The sequence below is a fragment of the Nycticebus coucang genome, chromosome 20 (assembly GCF_027406575.1).
Source record: "Nycticebus coucang isolate mNycCou1 chromosome 20, mNycCou1.pri, whole genome shotgun sequence".
Lineage (NCBI taxonomy): Eukaryota > Metazoa > Chordata > Mammalia > Primates > Lorisidae > Nycticebus > Nycticebus coucang.
The window spans coordinates 50,221,020-50,239,772 of NC_069799.1; the positions used below are offsets into that span (position 1 = coordinate 50,221,020).

General features: G+C 43.9%; 1 protein-coding gene across 15 annotated transcripts in view; it reads right to left on the minus strand.

Annotated features, from left to right (window-relative positions):
* KIAA1217 (KIAA1217 ortholog) overlaps window positions 1–18,753 on the minus strand; it is a 445,617-nt gene that overhangs the window by 157,000 nt on the left and 269,864 nt on the right. For all 15 annotated transcript variants that reach the window (XM_053572349.1, XM_053572348.1, XM_053572347.1 and 12 more), the window contains one exon: window positions 9,845–10,043. In XM_053572349.1, the coding sequence (XP_053428324.1) occupies window positions 9,845–10,043 (199 nt within the window). The remainder of the gene's footprint in view (window positions 1–9,844; window positions 10,044–18,753) is intronic.

Sequence of the window (18,753 nt, forward strand, 5' to 3'; positions counted from 1 at the left end):
AGAGAAATGCAAATCAAAACTACCCTGAGATATCATTAACCCCAGTGAGAATGGCCCACATCACAAAATCTCAAAACTGCAGATGCTGGCGTGGATGTGGAGAGAAGGGAACACTTTTACACTGCTGGTGGGACTGCAAACTAGTACAACCTTTTTGGAAGGAAGTATGGAGAACCCTCAAAGAACTCAAGCTAGACCTCCCATTTGATCCTGCAATCCCATTACTGGGCATCTACCCAAAAAGAAAAAAACCCTGTTACATTAAGGACACTTGCACTGGACTGTTCATCGCAGCTCAATTTACAATCGCCAAAATGTGGAAACAGCCTAAATGCCCCCCAACCCAGGAATGGATTAACAAGCTGTGGTATATGTACACCATGGAATACTATTCAGCTATTAAATAAAATGGAGACTTTACATCCTTCATATTAACCTGGATGGAAGTGGAACACATTGTTCTTAGTAAAGCATCACAAGAATGGAGAAGTATGAATCCTATGTACTCAATTCTCATATGAGGACAGTTGATGACCTAGTATACAGTGGGGAATAGGGGAAGGGGAGAGCAGAGAGAGGGAGGGGGTGGGGCGTGAGTCACGGTGTGTGACACACCTTTTGGGGGCAGGAAACAATTATAAGAGGGACTTTACCAAACAAATGCAATCAGTGTAACCTGGTTCTTTGTACCCTCAATGAATCCCCAACAATAAAAAGAGAGAAAAAAATGAAAAAGCTTAAAAAGACTATATCAATTCTTTCCATGTATCAAATTAGATTCCTAGAAATCTACAGATTCCAGATGTGCCCTTCTTACGGCATGACTTAATATCCCGTTGTCGGAGTTTTATGGTAAATATAGAGCTGTTTGAAAAACCTTTCCTAAAACAACTGCTAAATATAACAGTTATTCCATAATGTCAAGATGATTAAGATGTAAGAGTACTTGGATGAGAATGCCTTAAAACTTCTCTTTTTCCTAGTGAGGTGGTATCATCCCCTTCTTAAATAATAAAATCCATTTAACACCTGACATTTCTTTTTTTTTCTTCTCTTAGCTGCCATTCTACCAATGCTCCTTTTCTTAATTTTTCTAGGTCCCCTATTTTGTTGAATTGCTACTGTATTAATTCTTCTTTGAATGGTTCTTATATATTTTTATTGGTTTCAATTAAGCCAAATACAATCTGTTTTGGATATAGAGAGGAATAAATAGAAAAAAGTTGTTTTACTTTAGTGTATGTCATCTTTGAAGCTTGATGGAAAGTTCTTTCTAGAATTAAGAGTATTGGGCGGCGCCTGTGGCTCAAGGAGTAGGGCGCTGGCCCCATATGCCAGAGGTGGCAGGTTCAAACCCGACCCTGGCCAAAAACTGCAAAAAATAAAAAAGAGAGAGAGAAAAAAGAGTATTTTTCTTTTATCTTTTTTTTTTTGAGACTGAGTTTCATTATGTTGCCCTCGGTAGAGTGCCATGGCATCACAGCTCACAGTAACCTCAAACTCTTGGGCTTAAGATTCTCTACCTTCCAAGTAGCTGGAACTACACACAATGCCCAGCTATTTTTTGGTTGTAGTTATCATTGTTGTTCAGAAGGCCCAGGTTGGATTTGAACCTGCCAGTTCTGGTATGTGGCTGGCACCCTAGCCACTAAGCTACAGGTGCTGAGAGCGCACTGGAAAGTTTATGTTAACTTTATAATGACCTATATCCAGGTTCAGCAGCACTCTGGCTATAAAGAAAGAAGCAGAAACAGGAGAACCCAATTCTTCTTTAAGATCCTTCTCAATGCCAAGGTGTCTCCTCCCTGTCCCTAAATAGGACAAACTCTGTAAAATAATGATGGCTCAGTGAAGGCTCGGTCCCTTAGCATTGACCAAACTTCCCTTCACCTTGGTCTACAGAGAAATCCTAGAAGATATCGGTAAAGGGGATAGAACCTCTCAGGCCCAAATTAACTAAACAAATTTCTTCAAAGGTTGAGAAATCTATTCTAGAGTTTCAACCCAGGAATTTTAATAGCGACCGATTTCTAAAGATACCCGGCTAACTTTATTTTTTAAAGTAAGCACAAACGCACCATGGGTCTACACGATCTTTTACAAGAACATTCTTTCCTATGGGTGAGTTGGGAGCCAAGTGGGTAAACTTGGATAAGAACTCCCTTTTCTCAGGAAACCTCACATATGAAAAATCTCGGTCTATAAACAAATTAGGGGTGATGGCTTGTGTCTCAAAAGCATGACTTCTTGACATATTCCTCCTGATGGTTCATTCCCAGCCCCCCAAATCCGTGTTTTATTTAAAGATTGGCTCAGTTTACAAAGACATTCATTACATCAAATGCAAGAAAATTGGGAGGCAAGCTGTGACTTCTCCAGGATATCTAAATTATAAGTACTTGAGGATTCCTTTGTAAGGAAATCCCTTATAATCCTTCCTCCCTCCCTCCCTCCCTCCTTCCTTCCTCCCCTTCTTCCTGTCCTCTCCTTTCCTCTCCTCTCTTCCTCCTTCCCTCTTTCCTTTTCTTTTCTTCCTTTCTTTTCCTTCCTTCTTCCCTCCCTTCCTTCTCCCTACCTCTCTCCCTTCTACTCCTGGCCGATTTAATGTTTTTAATTGTGTGCAAGGGTTTGATTTCATTTACTAGGTTACCATAAGCTTATTGTTCAAACAAAATCTTATGCAAAATTGCAATTTTTTTGCAGAGAAAACTCCAAAGAACTCAAGTGTTCTCTAGAGCGCAGTCTGAAAACCACACCTTCGGCTCCCTGCCAGTCTGCTCTAAGTCATCAGGCTGTACCTGCCCGTACATATTTCCTGAAACACATAGCCCAGACCACACGCCAGTATCCCCACATACAGTAAATCAGCCTCCTGTGTCAGTCAAGGTTCAGTTGCAGAGAACTGCATCAGTTCCAGCTAGTTAAAGAAAAAAATGGACTTTTTTAAATGGCTTGCAGAATCATTGGGCTGGATTTTCACCGCAGAACTGGGCTACCACAGAAGACGTATGACAAAGCTGAAGCTTCCTGCTGCCCTAGTCGGGTGTGACTCCAAAGCTATGCTGTCCGGGTCGGGAAGCTGTCAGTACACAGCTGTGCCCTCCTTCCTAGAAAAACAGATGCCCTGGCTGGGCATGGAGGCTTCCACCTGTAATCCTAACACTCGGGGAGGCTGAGGCAGGGGATTGCTGGAGTTGAAGACCAGCCTGAGCAAGAGCAAGACCCTGTCTCTACTAAAAATAGAAAACTAGCCAGGCATAGTGGTGCATGCATGCAGTCCCAGCTACTTGGAAGGCTGAGGCAAGAGGATCTCTTGAGCCCAAGAGTTTGAGGTTGCTATGAGACTGGCTGAGGCCATGGCACTCTAGCCTGGAAGACAGAGTGAGACTTTGTTTCAAAAAAAAGCATTTGAGATCTTTAAATTAAAAAAGAAAAACAAATGCCCTGCTCCATCCGGCTAGTGACTATGCCTTGGCAAGCAATGCTGAAGGAAAACCAAGGGTCTCCACATTTGCCCTGCTCCCACTTTCCAGAACTCAGTGCATTCCATATCCCAGAATGAGTCTTACTGTGTAGCCTCAGAAGTAAGAGAAGGTGCCCTGGTGGGTGGGGGGTAGAGGGTGAGAACAAGAGGGGAGGCAGGCCGAGCTGATTCCAGTCTGTCACCCTGTCTCTCCACCCACTACTGTCCACTTAGGCCGGCGGGCTGGCTCTGAGACCAGAGAGAATATTTTGACATTTTCTAGCGTTCTAGAAAAAGGTCAGGGATATGCCCTGAACCTACTGATCTGCTATGAAACTCTCTTCTGCAAATTTCTGTTTTTAGATTTATCTTTCAATTACTGCCATCACTTAGGAAAACAAATTTCATAAATGTTTCGCTTCTTCTACAGAGCAGTATTTCCTTTCACACAACACAGCAATAATTAATAAAAAACTTCATTTTTAAATATGCAAGGGATAACTATTCATACCCAAACAATCTAATAGCAGTCTCATGGTCACTGCCCACCCTTCCTCTTGGCCTCCATTTCTGGAGACAGGCATTTCCTCCATCCTTTGCCCTGACTTCCCACCCAGCCTGGCACATGTGTATAGGATGGCAGATTCTGGGAACCACAAACCTTCTTTTCCTTAAATCCACATAGTGAATGAATGCTGACGAACAAAGTTAGCATTGGGGTGGTGGTGGTGGGGAGACCAGCCACATAGATATTCAGCAATTAACCCCTGCTAGGGAACTTCTACAACTAGCCTAAGATCCTCCTATGCCATTTAAATCATCTTCCGGTAATTCACCAAAATGACGAACACAAAGAGAAAGAGGACAGGCACCTGACCCCTGTTCTCTAGGCCATTTAGAAAACGCAGAGTTGTTCCTTTGGCCACATATATACGAATCTATGAGAAAGGTTATATTCTAGACACCAAGAGAATGGGTACTGCTCAGAAAGGTACCCACACAAACGTTATCATGGCAAAAGTGGAAGAGTCTACAATGTTACCCGGCATGCTGCTGGTATTGTTGTAAATAAACAAGTTAAGGGCAAGATCCTGGTCAAGACGATTCACGTTGGTATTGAGCATATTAAGCACCCTGAGAGCCGAGATAGCTTCCTAAAATATGGGAAGGAAAATGATCAGAAAAGAAGAAAGCCAAAAAGAAAGATACCTGGGTTCAACAGAAGAGCCAGGCTGCTCTACCCAGAGAGGCTTGCTTTGTGAGAACCAATGGAAAAGAGCCTGAGCTCCTGGAACCCATTCCCTGTGAATTCAGGGCATAATGGGCGTACAGCACAGCTCACAGGAGAATCAGAAAAACTAGCTAAAAGGGGGCCTGTGTTGCTGGAACCTATCCCCTATAAATTCACGGTATAGTAGGTGTAAAAAAATGAAAACTCTATTGTAAAAATGTTAAAGAAAAATAAAATTTATTTTTCATTTTCAGTCTGAGCATTTAAGAGGCAGTTTGCTATGGAAATGGCAACACTTCAGGCTGCTGGGCAGGTAAGCGAGGTCTCTTTTCTGAAGCCACCCGTTTAGAGCCTGGTCTGTGAAGGAATCTGGCTGCATCAGGAAGTGGTGGCTGTTGTTCTTGCTTTCACATGAGTTTTATTTTCAAATTCCTGAGGGCACGCAGAAGGGTGGGAACATCTTGTGGCTACCCTTTCCCCGAAGGCCAACTTCAGAGCAGCCAGACACCAGCCACTGCCTCGGGTCACATTCCAGACAGGCTCTCAGAAGACACCGAGGTGATTAAAAGGAAACTACTCCATCATTAGACTCCAGATCTAGTATCAGCAGGACAAATTTTCATGGAAATTATTTCTAAAGCCAAACTCTACGGGGAGGCAGTTTTCACTTTATATTTTAGGTTTCCTTTCTCCTAATCTTTTCTATTTTCACTGAAGAGAGTGGGGCTCCAGATGGGTAGAATGGGCAGGGAACCGCCACTCCATAGGAGCAAACACCTGGAGACAGAAAGTCATTGGAACCTGGTCGTGGGATCAGAGCCGCTGAACGACTCGCTTTCTTTACCTTTTCTCCAAGAATGGCTAGTTGCCTCTCAGCCTCAGAACAGATTTGTGTTTTTCTGCAAATTGGCCCTGCCTAAAGTAGCAGAATGTTTCCTCCAAGGGACCCCTTGCATCCCAGGACAGCATCTGAAGGACGGCTTATGGTTCCCCATCCTGTCTCCTATACGTCTTCTAAAAGCACCTGCAAAATGCACCATGCTCAGCCTCCCAGACCCAAAATACACTGCGACAATAGAAATGAGGCTTTATTCAAGGGGAAAAATTCTAACACAGGCAGGTTTATCTCCAGTCACAGGTGGTCTGAAGCAAAGGAAGGTTCCTCCCCACCGGAGAGGGGAAGTGAATTGAAGATTCAGTCCAGGCTCCACCACCCTTCAGATACCCAGGCTCCCCATCAACCCCCTGCTGCTCAGCCTGGGAAAGGACTCAAGGAACAAAGGCACCACGTGCAGAAGCCACAGGCTGGGAAGGAGGCTCTCTCCCCTCACCTCATTCTGGGCTCCACAGCTGAGGGCTGGCAGCGACAGGATCTGACGATCCCCCAAACCTCAGTAATCAGGATAAATAATATCTTAATGCACTGGTTTTTTTTTTGTTTTTTTGTTTTTTTTAAATCAAAATGAATGCAAAACTAAACACAGTCTTCCCATCTGACTCAGCAAGGGAACCCATTGGTATCTACTTAAGGGAGTGAAAAGTGATGTCCGCAATAAAACCTGCATGGGGATTTTTTTTTTTTTAATTTCAGATGAATATGAGGGTATAAATGTTTAGGTTACGTTGTTTTCATTTCTAAGGTAAAGTCCAAGTTGTAGTTGAGTCCTGCGCCCAGGGGGCTGCTGAACACCCTCACATTATGCATATTAGGTGAGAGATCCCACCATCACCCTTCCTCATCCCCCTCCCCTCTTTTTCCTCTCCTCCTTGCTAGACTAGTGTTTTTCTTTCGAGTAGACTTGTAGTCATTTATACGTAGGTTTCACAATAATATTGAGTACACTGGAGACTCCCCCCCATTCTTGTGATACTTTACTAAGAAGAATATGTTCCAATTCCATCTAGGTAGGCACGAAAGATGTAAAGTCTCCATCTTTCCCTGTGGCTGATAGTACTCCGTGGTATATACATACCCCAGTTTGTTAATCCATTCATGGGTGGATGGACACTTGGGTTGATTCCATGTCTTAGCAATTGCCATGATGTCCTTCAGTAGGTGAATGGACAAATAAATTGTGGTACATCCAGACAAGAGAGTATTATTTAGATGCTAGAAAGAAATGAGCTAGCAAGCTATGAATAGCCATGGAGGAAGCTCAAGTGCATTTTGCTAAGTGAGAGAAACCAGTCTGAAAAGGCAACATGCTGTAGGATTCCAACTATATCATGTCCTGGAAAAAGCAAAACTATACGGACACTGAAAAGATCAGAGGTTGTCAGGGATGTGGGAAGGGAGGGACAGACAGCAAAGCTCTCTATGACACCGTAATGATAGAATCACAGCATCGTCCATCTGTCCATACGCACAGGATGTACAACCAAGAGTCAACTCTATTGTAAACTATGGGCCCTGAGTGATAATGACGTGCCCAGATGGGTGAATGTGCCACCCTGTTGGGAGATACGGATGGTGGGGGAGGCTGGGCTTATGTAGGGCTGGAGCTACTTGGGAACTCGCTGTACTTTCTGCTCAATCTTGCTACAAACCAAAAATTGCTCTTAAAAAAAAAAAAAGTCTTTAATTAAAAAAAATCCATGATGAACAGACCATCAAAATTTTAAATAAAGACAAGATAAACAGGGCTTTGTGGGAGATGTTAAAACTCTGTGGCTTAGGACAAAATGACAAAAAAAAAAGATACAATGACAATGTACAGATGTCAAAAGATACCCAGGGTTTCCAAATGGCACCAAAAGTGGGTTTCCAGGAGGTCACAACTCAAAGTGCCTGGTCTATAGCCCCAGAGGCCCCGTGGAGTCACAGCTGTGCTTCTGGGCCACCCAAGAGCTGGAAGACACTGCTGTTCATGGCCCCAGCTGTCTGGGAGCATCGCTGGTCCTTGTGTGTCTGCGTTAAATAAGGCCAGGCACGTGGGGTGTTTCCCAGAGACGAGGCTGAGGAAGGCCCTTGGGAGGTAGATTGCTTTAGACTCTCTATGACTCAGACTTTGCTTTTTATTTCCCATCCAGGCTCAACTGGATTATACATAAAGGCCAGGTGCAGGCGGGAAGGATGTTTCTAAATTGGCCACAAAATGATGGTCAAGGCCAGACTTATCTTCTGGGAACATGGCTCCCCTTGCTTTGTAAAGAAACATCTGATTTCTCTCCTGTCCTCTCCTCTCACTGTGTTCCTTTGTTTCTTTCCAGGAGTTGTGAAAAAAATCATAGGCCAAAAAGCCTCCCTCGTAGAGACAGCAGAATAACAGCCCAGATGCATATTTTTCTGCTGGCTGTGATAGTGACTACCAGTACTTTACAGCAGGGGGGCCGAGAGCAAAGCGGAGTGCTCTGCAGAAGCACAGCCACCTCTGCACAAAACCACCTGCCACCCTTGGAAATCCTTTGGGGAAGGCTGCCGCGGCTCCCGCAGCCTCTCTGCTCCAAAGCTCAGTCCCTGAACTTGGCCAGTGTCTGGCTGCCCTATCAAACAACGACTCTTGGCTGCCGGGGAAATTCCTGCCTTCAAGACAAAGGATCTATTATCCAACAGACCCGAGGTTCCCAGGTCTGGGGGAAGGTGAATAGGCATCTATTCTTATCTTCATTTTACTCCGGGAAGCAGAAGCTATCTTTACAGAGACCTGAACTTTACTCATTTCCTCTACAGCACAAAGGAGAAATTCTCTCCGTGCCTGGCTCCTGCCTTGAGTGTGGTTGGTGTTGAGAAAGCACGAGTTTCTTTCATTCAGATGGAAAGCCCCAGTCTGTGGAAGCCTCAGTCATCCTGACATGGTCCCGGCCCTGTGTGTTCCTTGGGCACGTCTCACCCCTGTGCGTTCCTCTCCCTTCATTCATACAATGGCACTGACCCAACTGGTGACCTGGACTTACCCCCACTCCATTTAATTAACGGTGTGAGATCAAACAAATACACATCCACATCCACACACAAAAGCAGATTTTCTGTGGCTGCCTTCTCTCATTTGTAGAATAAGGACCCTGGACTAGAACCCAAGGATACAAAAGTTAATGTTAAATATTAATATCAATAATGCAAATAATAAAGTTATATTATATATACACATATACAGGGTGGACATAAAATTCATGTGCAATTTAAAATAGTTGTGGCTTTAAATTGCACATGAACTTTATGTCCACCTGTGTCTGTGGACATAAATAAAATATATATTTTATTTATACATATCTATATATATATTTTTTTTTTATGAACCCAATCTGTTTGGACTGTCATCTGGAATTGAGGAAGTGGAATCAGGGCATCTTCTCACAGGGCGTTTGTTCAGTTTTACACGGCAGAACCCAGATATCTGCATGGGCCAGACTCTGAAGACTTCTTTCTGTCTCTTCTTACCATCAATGCCATCGGTCTGCGCACGTGTCAGAATCTTAATGTGACAATGAAGCTTAGAAAATGCCAGACCAGTTGGCCAATAAGTTTAAATCCTCATGACTTGCACATTTTGTTAAAGGGCCAAAATACAAATATGAAAAGGAAAGGAGAACAGAAAGGAAATAGCTAATACAGAAAGAAGAACCGGGAGGTCATAGAGGTAGAAAGCACGTCTGTGTGTTGTGGAAAAGCTGGGCGCTACACACACCAAGCCCCTCTCTCCTTTCATGAGGTTCTGGGAACAGTCTTGTGTTAGCGGCTTTCATTAACAGCCACGGAGGTGTCAACCACCTTGTCCCTCCTGGTCCTAGCACCATTCATACCCTTTGTTGGACAGCCAGATGGGCAGGACAGAGCTGGTGCAAACCTATGTCACAGGGTACACCCTCCAACCATCCAGGCTTCTGGGACCGGGGAGCAGGTTTGCCTGGTCTATTGCCTATTTGTTAGGTCTATTCTCTACCTAACACCAGGAACACAGCCACCTCTCGGCTGAAATTGCTCATCCTGGTCAGTTTCAAACGTACCCAAGCCCCTAAGACAGCTTGGACAGGACCTGCTTCCTCAGCGGGCAAATCCTTACTGCTTGATATTAAACCAGTGGAGTTTCCCAGTCCTAGTGTTTTCACAAAGCAAGACCAAGTTAACATTGAGTGCAGGTAGCTGTTGAGAAGTTTAAAAATGCACACATGCAGTCATAAAGAGGCATCAGCAACTGCCTTCTGAAGCTCACCTAGAGATCTTTCTTTCGTCTGGTTGGTTGACCTCACCACGGGAAGGCTGGCTCGAGTCCGGCTGCCTCTGGAAAAAGGGCTTGGAACGTCCCCCTCAGACATGGCTTCCAAAGAATCGCCTGACGTCTCTGATAAATGTTCCACCGGGTCACCCAGAGTGGGAGGTTGAGGACTATGAGACAGCTTGGGGCTTCTTGTCTGCAAAAGGCATTTTAAAGAAAGTGAGAAAGCAGATTATTACTAATTATGTTGAAAATATTTTCAGTGTGATCTCTGCCAATCTGAAAATATAATAGGGCAAAAGGGCAAAAAGTCTATCGATAAAGGACAGAAAACTTACGACCCAGTGTGTTAAAGTAACACTCGTGAAAGTCACAGAAAAAACAATACTGTCCCTACCTATCCTATCAAGATTTTTATCACCAGACTTCTATGGCACAAATGCCATTTTAAACAGGGACTTGAGGACCAGTCGCATTGTAAGAATGATGGCAAGTCAATTCTTTTTGCCAGACAAATTCTAATAGATGCTATCACAACTGTGTACTTTTAGCGGCCTTTTTTATACACCCGGTGTGGACGAATGTCCCCACAGCAGAGTAAACTGAACACAAACAGTCCTTCATAGTCTTATAACAAGACTGTTTCCAAAATCAGTAAACTAAGATTGTGAGAGAATTATTCACATCACAGTTGCTTTTTTTGAGGTGCAAATCCCATAAGTAAGATAATGTCTAGCTTTGGTTAATACTTACCTTGCCAATCAGCAGAAAGCATCTAAAATTACTTAAACTCCCCCACACAGCACATAATTGAATTTCTCTCTTAGCTATCTTATCCTGTAATGGCAAGGGTTAAATGTATACAATGCTCCTAATCTCTTAGCCAATAATATTCCCTGAACATGGCACTGTTGGGAAATTGGGAATAATAGACATTGTGTCTATTATTAGAGTTGCTAAACTAATTGTTGAAATTCATGAAGTGCAACAACAACATAAGACAGTATGTCATGAAGGGTAAATTATGAACTTGGGGTATATCCATTCATCTTTCAACACCTATTGAGCACTTCTGGTATTCCTGGCACTGTTCTAGGTTCTAGGTACAGGATGATACAGAAAACATGGGGCTTACAATCTAGAAAGAGAGCAGACCTAAAAGACAACTCAAAGGTACAATGAGAGTGGGGAGCCCAGACTGGAGGTGGTGGGGATGATATAGGTGGACAGTCAGAAAAGCACATCAACTTTCGTATTAAGGAAGAGGGAAGTTGGGAGAAGAGGTCAAGCCAAAAGTAGGTGTGGGAAGAGAGAAAGGCATTCTGGGTATAGAAATGGCATGTGCAAAGTCCCTGGGGCATAGAGAATAGGCAGATGCGACTGAGGCAGAGATCAGATCACACACAGTGTTGGCGTCATCATAAGAATTCTCAACTTGAGTCTAGGGTTGCAGAATGCCATTGAGGTTATGATGAGGGAAAGAAGGGGGCAGGATCAGATACACAGTTCAGAAGATCACTCAGGCTAAGGTGTAGAGATTGGAGATGATACATGTGGAAGAGTAGAGAAAGGGAGCTGGTAAAACTGGAGGCATTAGACTGGGTGAACGCACCATCTCAACTTCCTCCTTCCCCACTCCCACCCTGACGTGTACGACATGATCCCAGACACCTTCTAGGAGGCAAACTGGCCTGAATTCATCAGCAGATGACTTTTACTGAGATGGCAAAGGTGCTAAAGTGTTGGGGTGACTTGTAGGCAGTCCACATATCCCAGGAAGTGGGTTTTGTACTTGTCTACATTCCTTAATTTCCTTTACCTCTAAGAACTGCCAATGCATTGTGAAGTTAAGCACAAAGGCACATAGCTCTTAAGGCAGGGCCAGCTTCCCTCCCGGGGGGTTCCACCTGTATACTCACACAGGGCCCTGTGCTTGAAAGGGTTGCGCCTGGGGTTTCCTGGTCTCCAGTGGCTGAACGAGGTAGCCTGAAAATGCTGTAGCCCATCCTGTCTCAAGGCTTTGGCTATAGATCTCTTTCAGGAGTGCCCTGGGGTGCCTAAAACTCTAGGGGAACTCTTTTTTGAGTGTGGGATGGTCAGCTTCTTCCCCTCTTTCTTGTAAAACATACCAGAAGAACAGACTGCTGTTGGCAGCAATACTAGGGTACTATCTAGACACCTGCACCTTGCCACACCTCTCAGGTCTACCCACAGAGAGAAATAGGAGAAGGTCAGCCCTTCCTTCCCCATGTCCCTCTGGGGATGTGGCTCCGGGGAGATGCCTAGTGTTCTAAAGGAAACTCAGCTCAGATTACACACCCATTAAGGACACCCATTAACACTTAAATTGTCTCTTTGGGTTCATTTTCCTGTGCAAGCCCCCAAAGTGGTTTGTTCCCAGCTTATTTTTCATAAAGTCTGTTTCTATTATGGGAATCTGGCTTTTCCACAGGTTACAAATCTTTCTTGGCCAGGACAATCATCCCTAAATTGCATCCAAGGTCACCAAGGGACAAATTCATGTGGTCCTCCATGAAGCTTCCTAGTTACTATGCTCACCAGAACATCAAGTTGTGATGTCCTCATCCCTGACTTAAAAAAAAAAAAAAAAAAAGATACATTCACTTTAGCAAGCTAGCTGAGGAATAATATTACATTAAGCAATGTGACTACATTTACAACCTCTGCTGTTTGGTCATCTTTGCAGCCTAGGGCAGATACAATGCATCTGATGAGCTGCTATTTCCCACTGCAGAAGGCAATAATCCTTGAAGAAAATCAAAATCAAATCTCTATTTCTTGTTCAGGGTCATTATGGCCGTAGGTATGTAGAAAAACAAGAGACGGAAGGCTAAGTCTTTTTCTCCCCCTACCTTGCTATACATAACTATTCAGTTCCAGATGTAAACTCATCTCATTTTTTATGCTATTCCCTTTCTCACTGAAAACCATCACTGCATGTTAGTAATCTCCTCACACGCAGGATCCTCCATTCTGCTGCCAGCTCACTGCAGAGACATCAGACATCATTTCATACCGAGAAAAGACAGTGGAAATGGCTGACGCTCGTGCCTGCTGCCCTGTGATCTGATATATTGAAGGAAAAAGTCAGAAGGCATTTAGGACGGGACCTCTGGGCTTGGTACAGTGCTAGGCATGAGAGTTCAAACGCTGCCAAGGATTCTTGAGGTCAGTAAGCATTTGACGTCTTTTCAGGGGCCAAGACTGGAGTAAAAAAGCCAAGAGGTCCATCAGGGTGAACACGGACAAGCTTTGGGTGGTATTGCTGAGGATGAAGAGTGGGCCAGGAGAGCAGGAAGAGCTTGGGCGGCAGGGTGCTGGGGTTGCCTCTGGCAGAGCAACAAAGTACACTCCCAACCTGGTCTCCCCCGATTGAACAAAGAGGTAGCCCCTGACCTTAGCTGAACCAATCACATTCCCTCCCCTGGAGATACAGACCTGGGATGCAGAATCTTCCCCCTTGGCAATGAATTCCTCTGATTCATTCCATTTTTGTTCTTATCTCAGCTTGAGATGACTGTGTGCCTTACAAACAAGCCATGGCTGACAGACACCAATTCTAATGATTCCTCCAGCCTAGGCAGCGAGGGTACCCACATATTTATAATACAGGGTGTCCCCAAAGTCGCCATACACAGGGAAGATGGGAAACTGTAGCTAAAGGGACCTTGCGTGACAAAATATTCATTATAATATACTGTATTTATAAAAGATCTTCTACATGTTGGCTCCCTCTTTGTAAAATTTTGTAATGAATCATTTGTCAATAAAGGTCCATTTGGTTACAATTTCCCCTCGGCATGGTGACTTTAGGGGTTACTTTTGGGGTACCTTGCATTAGTGATAACCATGAAGTAAGCCAAACTCTCTGGAGCTGTAGTTCCTATTATTTTGTATTTTATGGATTAAAATGTCTTTAACAATACAATATTGAGGGCTTCAGTGTAGGGATGCTGGTTTCATTCAGCCAAGTTAGAGAAGTTGCAAACACCTTACTGTCTGTTGTATCATTATCACAAGAAAGAAAAGCTAGTTTAAAACCAAAAAGAAGTAGTATACTCATACAATTTCGGATGTGACCTATTGAAAAAGTCTTTAGGTTAGAGTTACTGTCCTCATTTTGCCCCATGGGAAACCCTTGCTCGGTCATGTGTCTATGGTTTGGTGTTTCAAGCCTCCACCCTCAGATGCCTCTTACTTTGGGGGGGAAGCAGCAGCTGGTGGGAATGCTCTCTGAGCCACGTGAGCAAGACGCGAGAGCCAGTAAGACCGGATTTCCCTCGTTGCTCCATGGAGACCCATGATGTCAATCTTTGTTTCTATCACAACCTTCTAGGGATTTCCCTAAATCACTGGGTGACCCCGACCGTGCCAACCCAAAGGGGGTAATGCAGGAAGGGGGTGGTCTGTGCAGTCAGACACCAAACCTCACTTGGTCTTTTCTATTTTCTTCTTCAGAGAGGATTTTCTATCACCAAAGGATGCTGATGAAACAGGCTCTACGCAGCTCTTCCCATCTTTTTCATGTGCAACTTAGACCAGTTGGTTCTCTAAGAATATTCTCCTCCAGGGAAAGGGTGTGGGGAGAGAGGAAGAGCCAGCATACCAAGTGCCTGCCACACTGTGCCAGGTGGTTGTCACCTGGTCATCTCATTTAATCCGCCCTGCCCTTCACAGTACTGGCTACCATTGAGCAAGCAGAGATGCTAAGCAGCTTGGCCATGAGATTCTAGCGAATGAAGGAACTGAGATCAAGGGCATAGGAGTCCAGCTGACATCTGGGGGTGCTGGCTCTCATGCAGTTTCTTCCCAAAGCTGGTCAGCCTGTAACCTCACTGAGTCATAGTTTTCTCATCTGTAAGGTTGGGGATTGAACCAGTTGGCATTTATAATCTTTTTTAGGACTAAAACTTCCTAATTCTAAGATGCACTTCATGCAAAAGAGAAAAAAATCATGTTGCCCACAAAAAAAATTACTTTACCAGCTGGGTGTGGTGGCTCATGCCTATCATCCTAGCATTCCAAGGTGGGAGGATTGCCTGAGCTTAAGAGTTCAAAAGCAGCCTGAGCAAGAGGGAGGCCCCATCTCTACTAAAAATAGATAAAAACTAATTGGGCATTGTGGTAGGTGTCTGTAGTCCCAGCTACTTGGGAGGCTGAGGCAAGAGAATCTCTTTAGCCCAAGAGTTTGAGGTTGCTATGAGCTGTGATGCCATGGAAATTAATGCACAGCGTTAATTCTTAAGTGGCTGGCACGCTTGCATCTTATCATCATGAGCAAATATGTGCTGATGTGTTCACCATATGTACTTTACAAGGGGATCAAAATTATTCTTATTCTTTGCAATGTTATTAGATTTGGAGACTAAAGCCAAAGAGAAAAGAAAGTTAAAGCTAGGAGAATGAATATTTTTCATTCCTATTTTCAGACCCTTTAAAATCTAAATTGAAATGCCAAGGTCCAGAAAATGAACCTGCAGATGTCGTTTACGTAATACGTTCATTGTCAGGAACAGTGGGGTGTCTGGCCAGCCGAGGTATTCACTCTGCTTCCGATTACATTCTGTTGTGAAAAGATCCATCAGCATTGCCTTAATGAAGTTTTCCTTCATCTTAATTAGTGCCCAATGTGCCACAGAGAATTCAGAAATATCATGAAGCTTCCCACATGCAAATGTATCTGGAGTGACTCATTCCCAGCACCCTTCCATGGACGTGGTTAATTTAATCATGGCGTGCAGACATTTTTAACCTCATTTCTTTCACTTGTGCAACTTCAGCTCAAACCCAGCGAGAATTCTGATTTCAATCAACAAGAACTTTTTAGTCACTAGGTACTCTTATTAATAAAGATTCAAGGAACAAAATAATAATAAGTTAACAAACAATAGATCATCCAAGGACATTGGCTTTTCTCTATCATTCCTGCTCAAGGAGGATAGATAACTAACCTCAAGGAGAGTTAGTTAATAAACTCTCAGTATGGAAGGCCCAAGCTTCTACATGTGCTTATAGAATCCTTTCTACAATCCACGTCTTCCCATCTAGTTTTTGTACCTCCATCTAGTTTTCAGTCTTTAAGGCCTAGGCTGGGTTGAGCACTGGGGACGGGCAGAAAGACACGGAGCTCCATTGGGCACATCCGGCCTCCATCCTGCCTCCTGGCTTCAGGTAAACCCAGGTGCATCTGCTGAGATCCTTCCTTTCAGGAGGCTGCCTTGCCTTTCTCCTACAAGTCCTAGGACCCACCAGCTGTGCTTCTGGAATAGCTTGGCTACTTACCATAGTTTTGCGGCTTAAGGCCAGAAAAACAAAATCTGAGCCAGTTATCTCCCAGTGTCCGTTCTTATGATGGTCACTTGGAGGAACTGACACAGCACAGCCACAGTTCTAGATTGCAACAGGTGCATGTGAGAACTCCAGGAGAAATGTAGGTAAGAACTGTAGTTAGTTTTATTACAAGCTTGTCACTTTCTGAATGGGCCTAACCCTGAAGATCCAGAGATGACGGTAGAAGAGAAGGAATCAGCTTTTAATAGAAAACTTGGGCACAAGCCCTAAAGGGACTTGCTGCTAATCAAGAACGCATGAAACTGAGGGTTTAGTGCATATCTGAGCGCTTCACGTAGGCAGTCTGTAGGCAGGAGCGAGGTTTACTAGTAACCAAAAACTTCTGGGCCTTACAAGAAGATGAATCTGTTATGTTGAAGCCCTGTTTTAATGCCACCTTCCAACTCTGCGTACCTGAAAGCACACGTAGTAAGAAAAGGTGGAGTCAGGCAGGCCAGGCTGAGACAACCCAGCTGACCTTAACCTCCTGTCTCCCATTCTGGGTGTTCTGTGAATTCAGCTTTTTCCTAAAAGTGTGTATCTGAGTAGTTTAGGGCAATTGGTTTAGGAGATTAATTTTGGAACTGGAATGTTGTTTTGGGTCTTAGGTTATGCTGACTATCATTTATTATGGGTTATTGCTGATTATTGTTGTTTAAGGTAAGCATTAACACGGTTTTTATTTTGAACTTTCATGAATGAAACTCATTTTTTTAAATTGTTTTTTATTAAATCATACCTTTGTACATTGATGCATTTATGGGGTTCAGGGTACTGCTTCAATATACAATGTGAAATGCTTACATTGAACTAAGTAACACATCCATCGCAATTATACTCATTTCTTAATAGTTTTGAAATGTACTATTGCATCATGCACATTAGGTGAGGTCCTCCTGAGAAACTGTCATTTTGGAAATGGCAGAACAGAACAGTCTTGGAGAGGCTACTCTCACTGTGCTCCAGAATTCCGACTTTCTGACAGAGTTTGGTGAACCTTCCCCATCTCTGCATGCTGGGTGACAGTGACAGGTGGCCAGATTCTCTTCATCCGGTAACACTCCTAAGTCTTTCCTACTTTAAGTTGAGTTTTGAAAGTTAGAATTTCCCAACTTGGGCACAGGGGAAGCATTTTCTCTAGGATTTATTTGGATAAATTATCCTTGATAAACTCAGTTTCTATCTTCATTTTTCAAGGCTAATATTTCAATGTTTTCCCCTCTCTTCCACCAAAAGAGCTACCCTGCCATTATTCATGATTTTCACCTGTGAAAACAGAACAGCGTTTTGTCTGGAGTAAAATCAGACAAATCAGCAGTTGAGCAAAGTACAACTAACTGTGACTTTTGTTTCCATATTTTCCTTCTTGGTGTATATTATTTCATTATCAGATCAGAGAGCCGAGCAGGCCGTGATGCCAAGTACCCACGGCCAGCCACAGGCATCCACTACAACGTGAGCCAGGTGGGATTCCCCTGCCGATCCTCTGTCACCACGCAAAATCCTCTTCCACAGTTGCAGACAAACAAGTGACAAGGACACCTCTGTGCAAAAAAGGAGTCTTGCTCAACATTTAAAGAAGTACCATGCTGCACAAATACTCCAGAGTAATATTTGTGCATTGGATCCATGTTTTGATGTATTTTTTTTAATTATTACTTTTTTTTAGAGACAGAGTCTCACTTTGTAGCCCTCAGTAGAGTGCCATGGCATCATAGCTCACAGCAACCTCTACCTCTTGGGCTTAGGTGATTCTCTTGCCTCAGCCTCCCAAGTAGCTGGGACTACAGGTGCCCGCCACAACACCCGGCTATTTTTTGTGGTTGTTGCAGTTTGGCCAGGGCCGGGTTTGAACCCGCCACCCTCGGTATACGGGGCCAGTGCCCTACTCACTGAGCCAGTATTATTAATCTATCTTGTCCTTGTGGTTGTCAGAAACAAAAAATTTATGGAAAGTCTACTCCTAGCCCTAACCTCCTGGGAAAACTGCCAAGTCTTTGCATTCTATGGTCTTTCCAGGGGGAAGAGTATCTTCATGCACCAGAGGCCATGCTGAAGACTTTCACCCCTGGGCGGTAAAAGCATTTGGAAAATGAACCTGGTGTTGGCTCTAGGAGGGAGACAGAGGAGGTCCCTAAATGGACAAGAAGAAGTAGGTGACTTTGCAGGGAAAGGAAGTGGATAGCAGTTTTGTTATCAGTGGTGGTGACAGTTTTCTTCCATCTGGGAAGACCTGTATTCCATTTGCAAGGAGTGAGCCCAGATGTGAGGACAGATGTGTGACATGCTTAAAGTGGCTGAAACCAAAAGCTCGCGCGTAGGAAACTTTGAAAAGGTCCCCAGGAGTCGGCCTGCAAACATGCAAGGGGTACATGCAAGCCTATTTGCTCTGATCCCAGAAAACTCAGAAGCACTTGCCCAGTTTTATTGAACTGCACAAGCTTCCTGAGATTTCCTATGACTCTAAGCAAGGGGACAGTGCTCCCCCTTCATATGGTAAGAATGAATTTCTCAAGGATTGCTGAAGCCAAACAGGATTAGTTAGATTTGGGAAA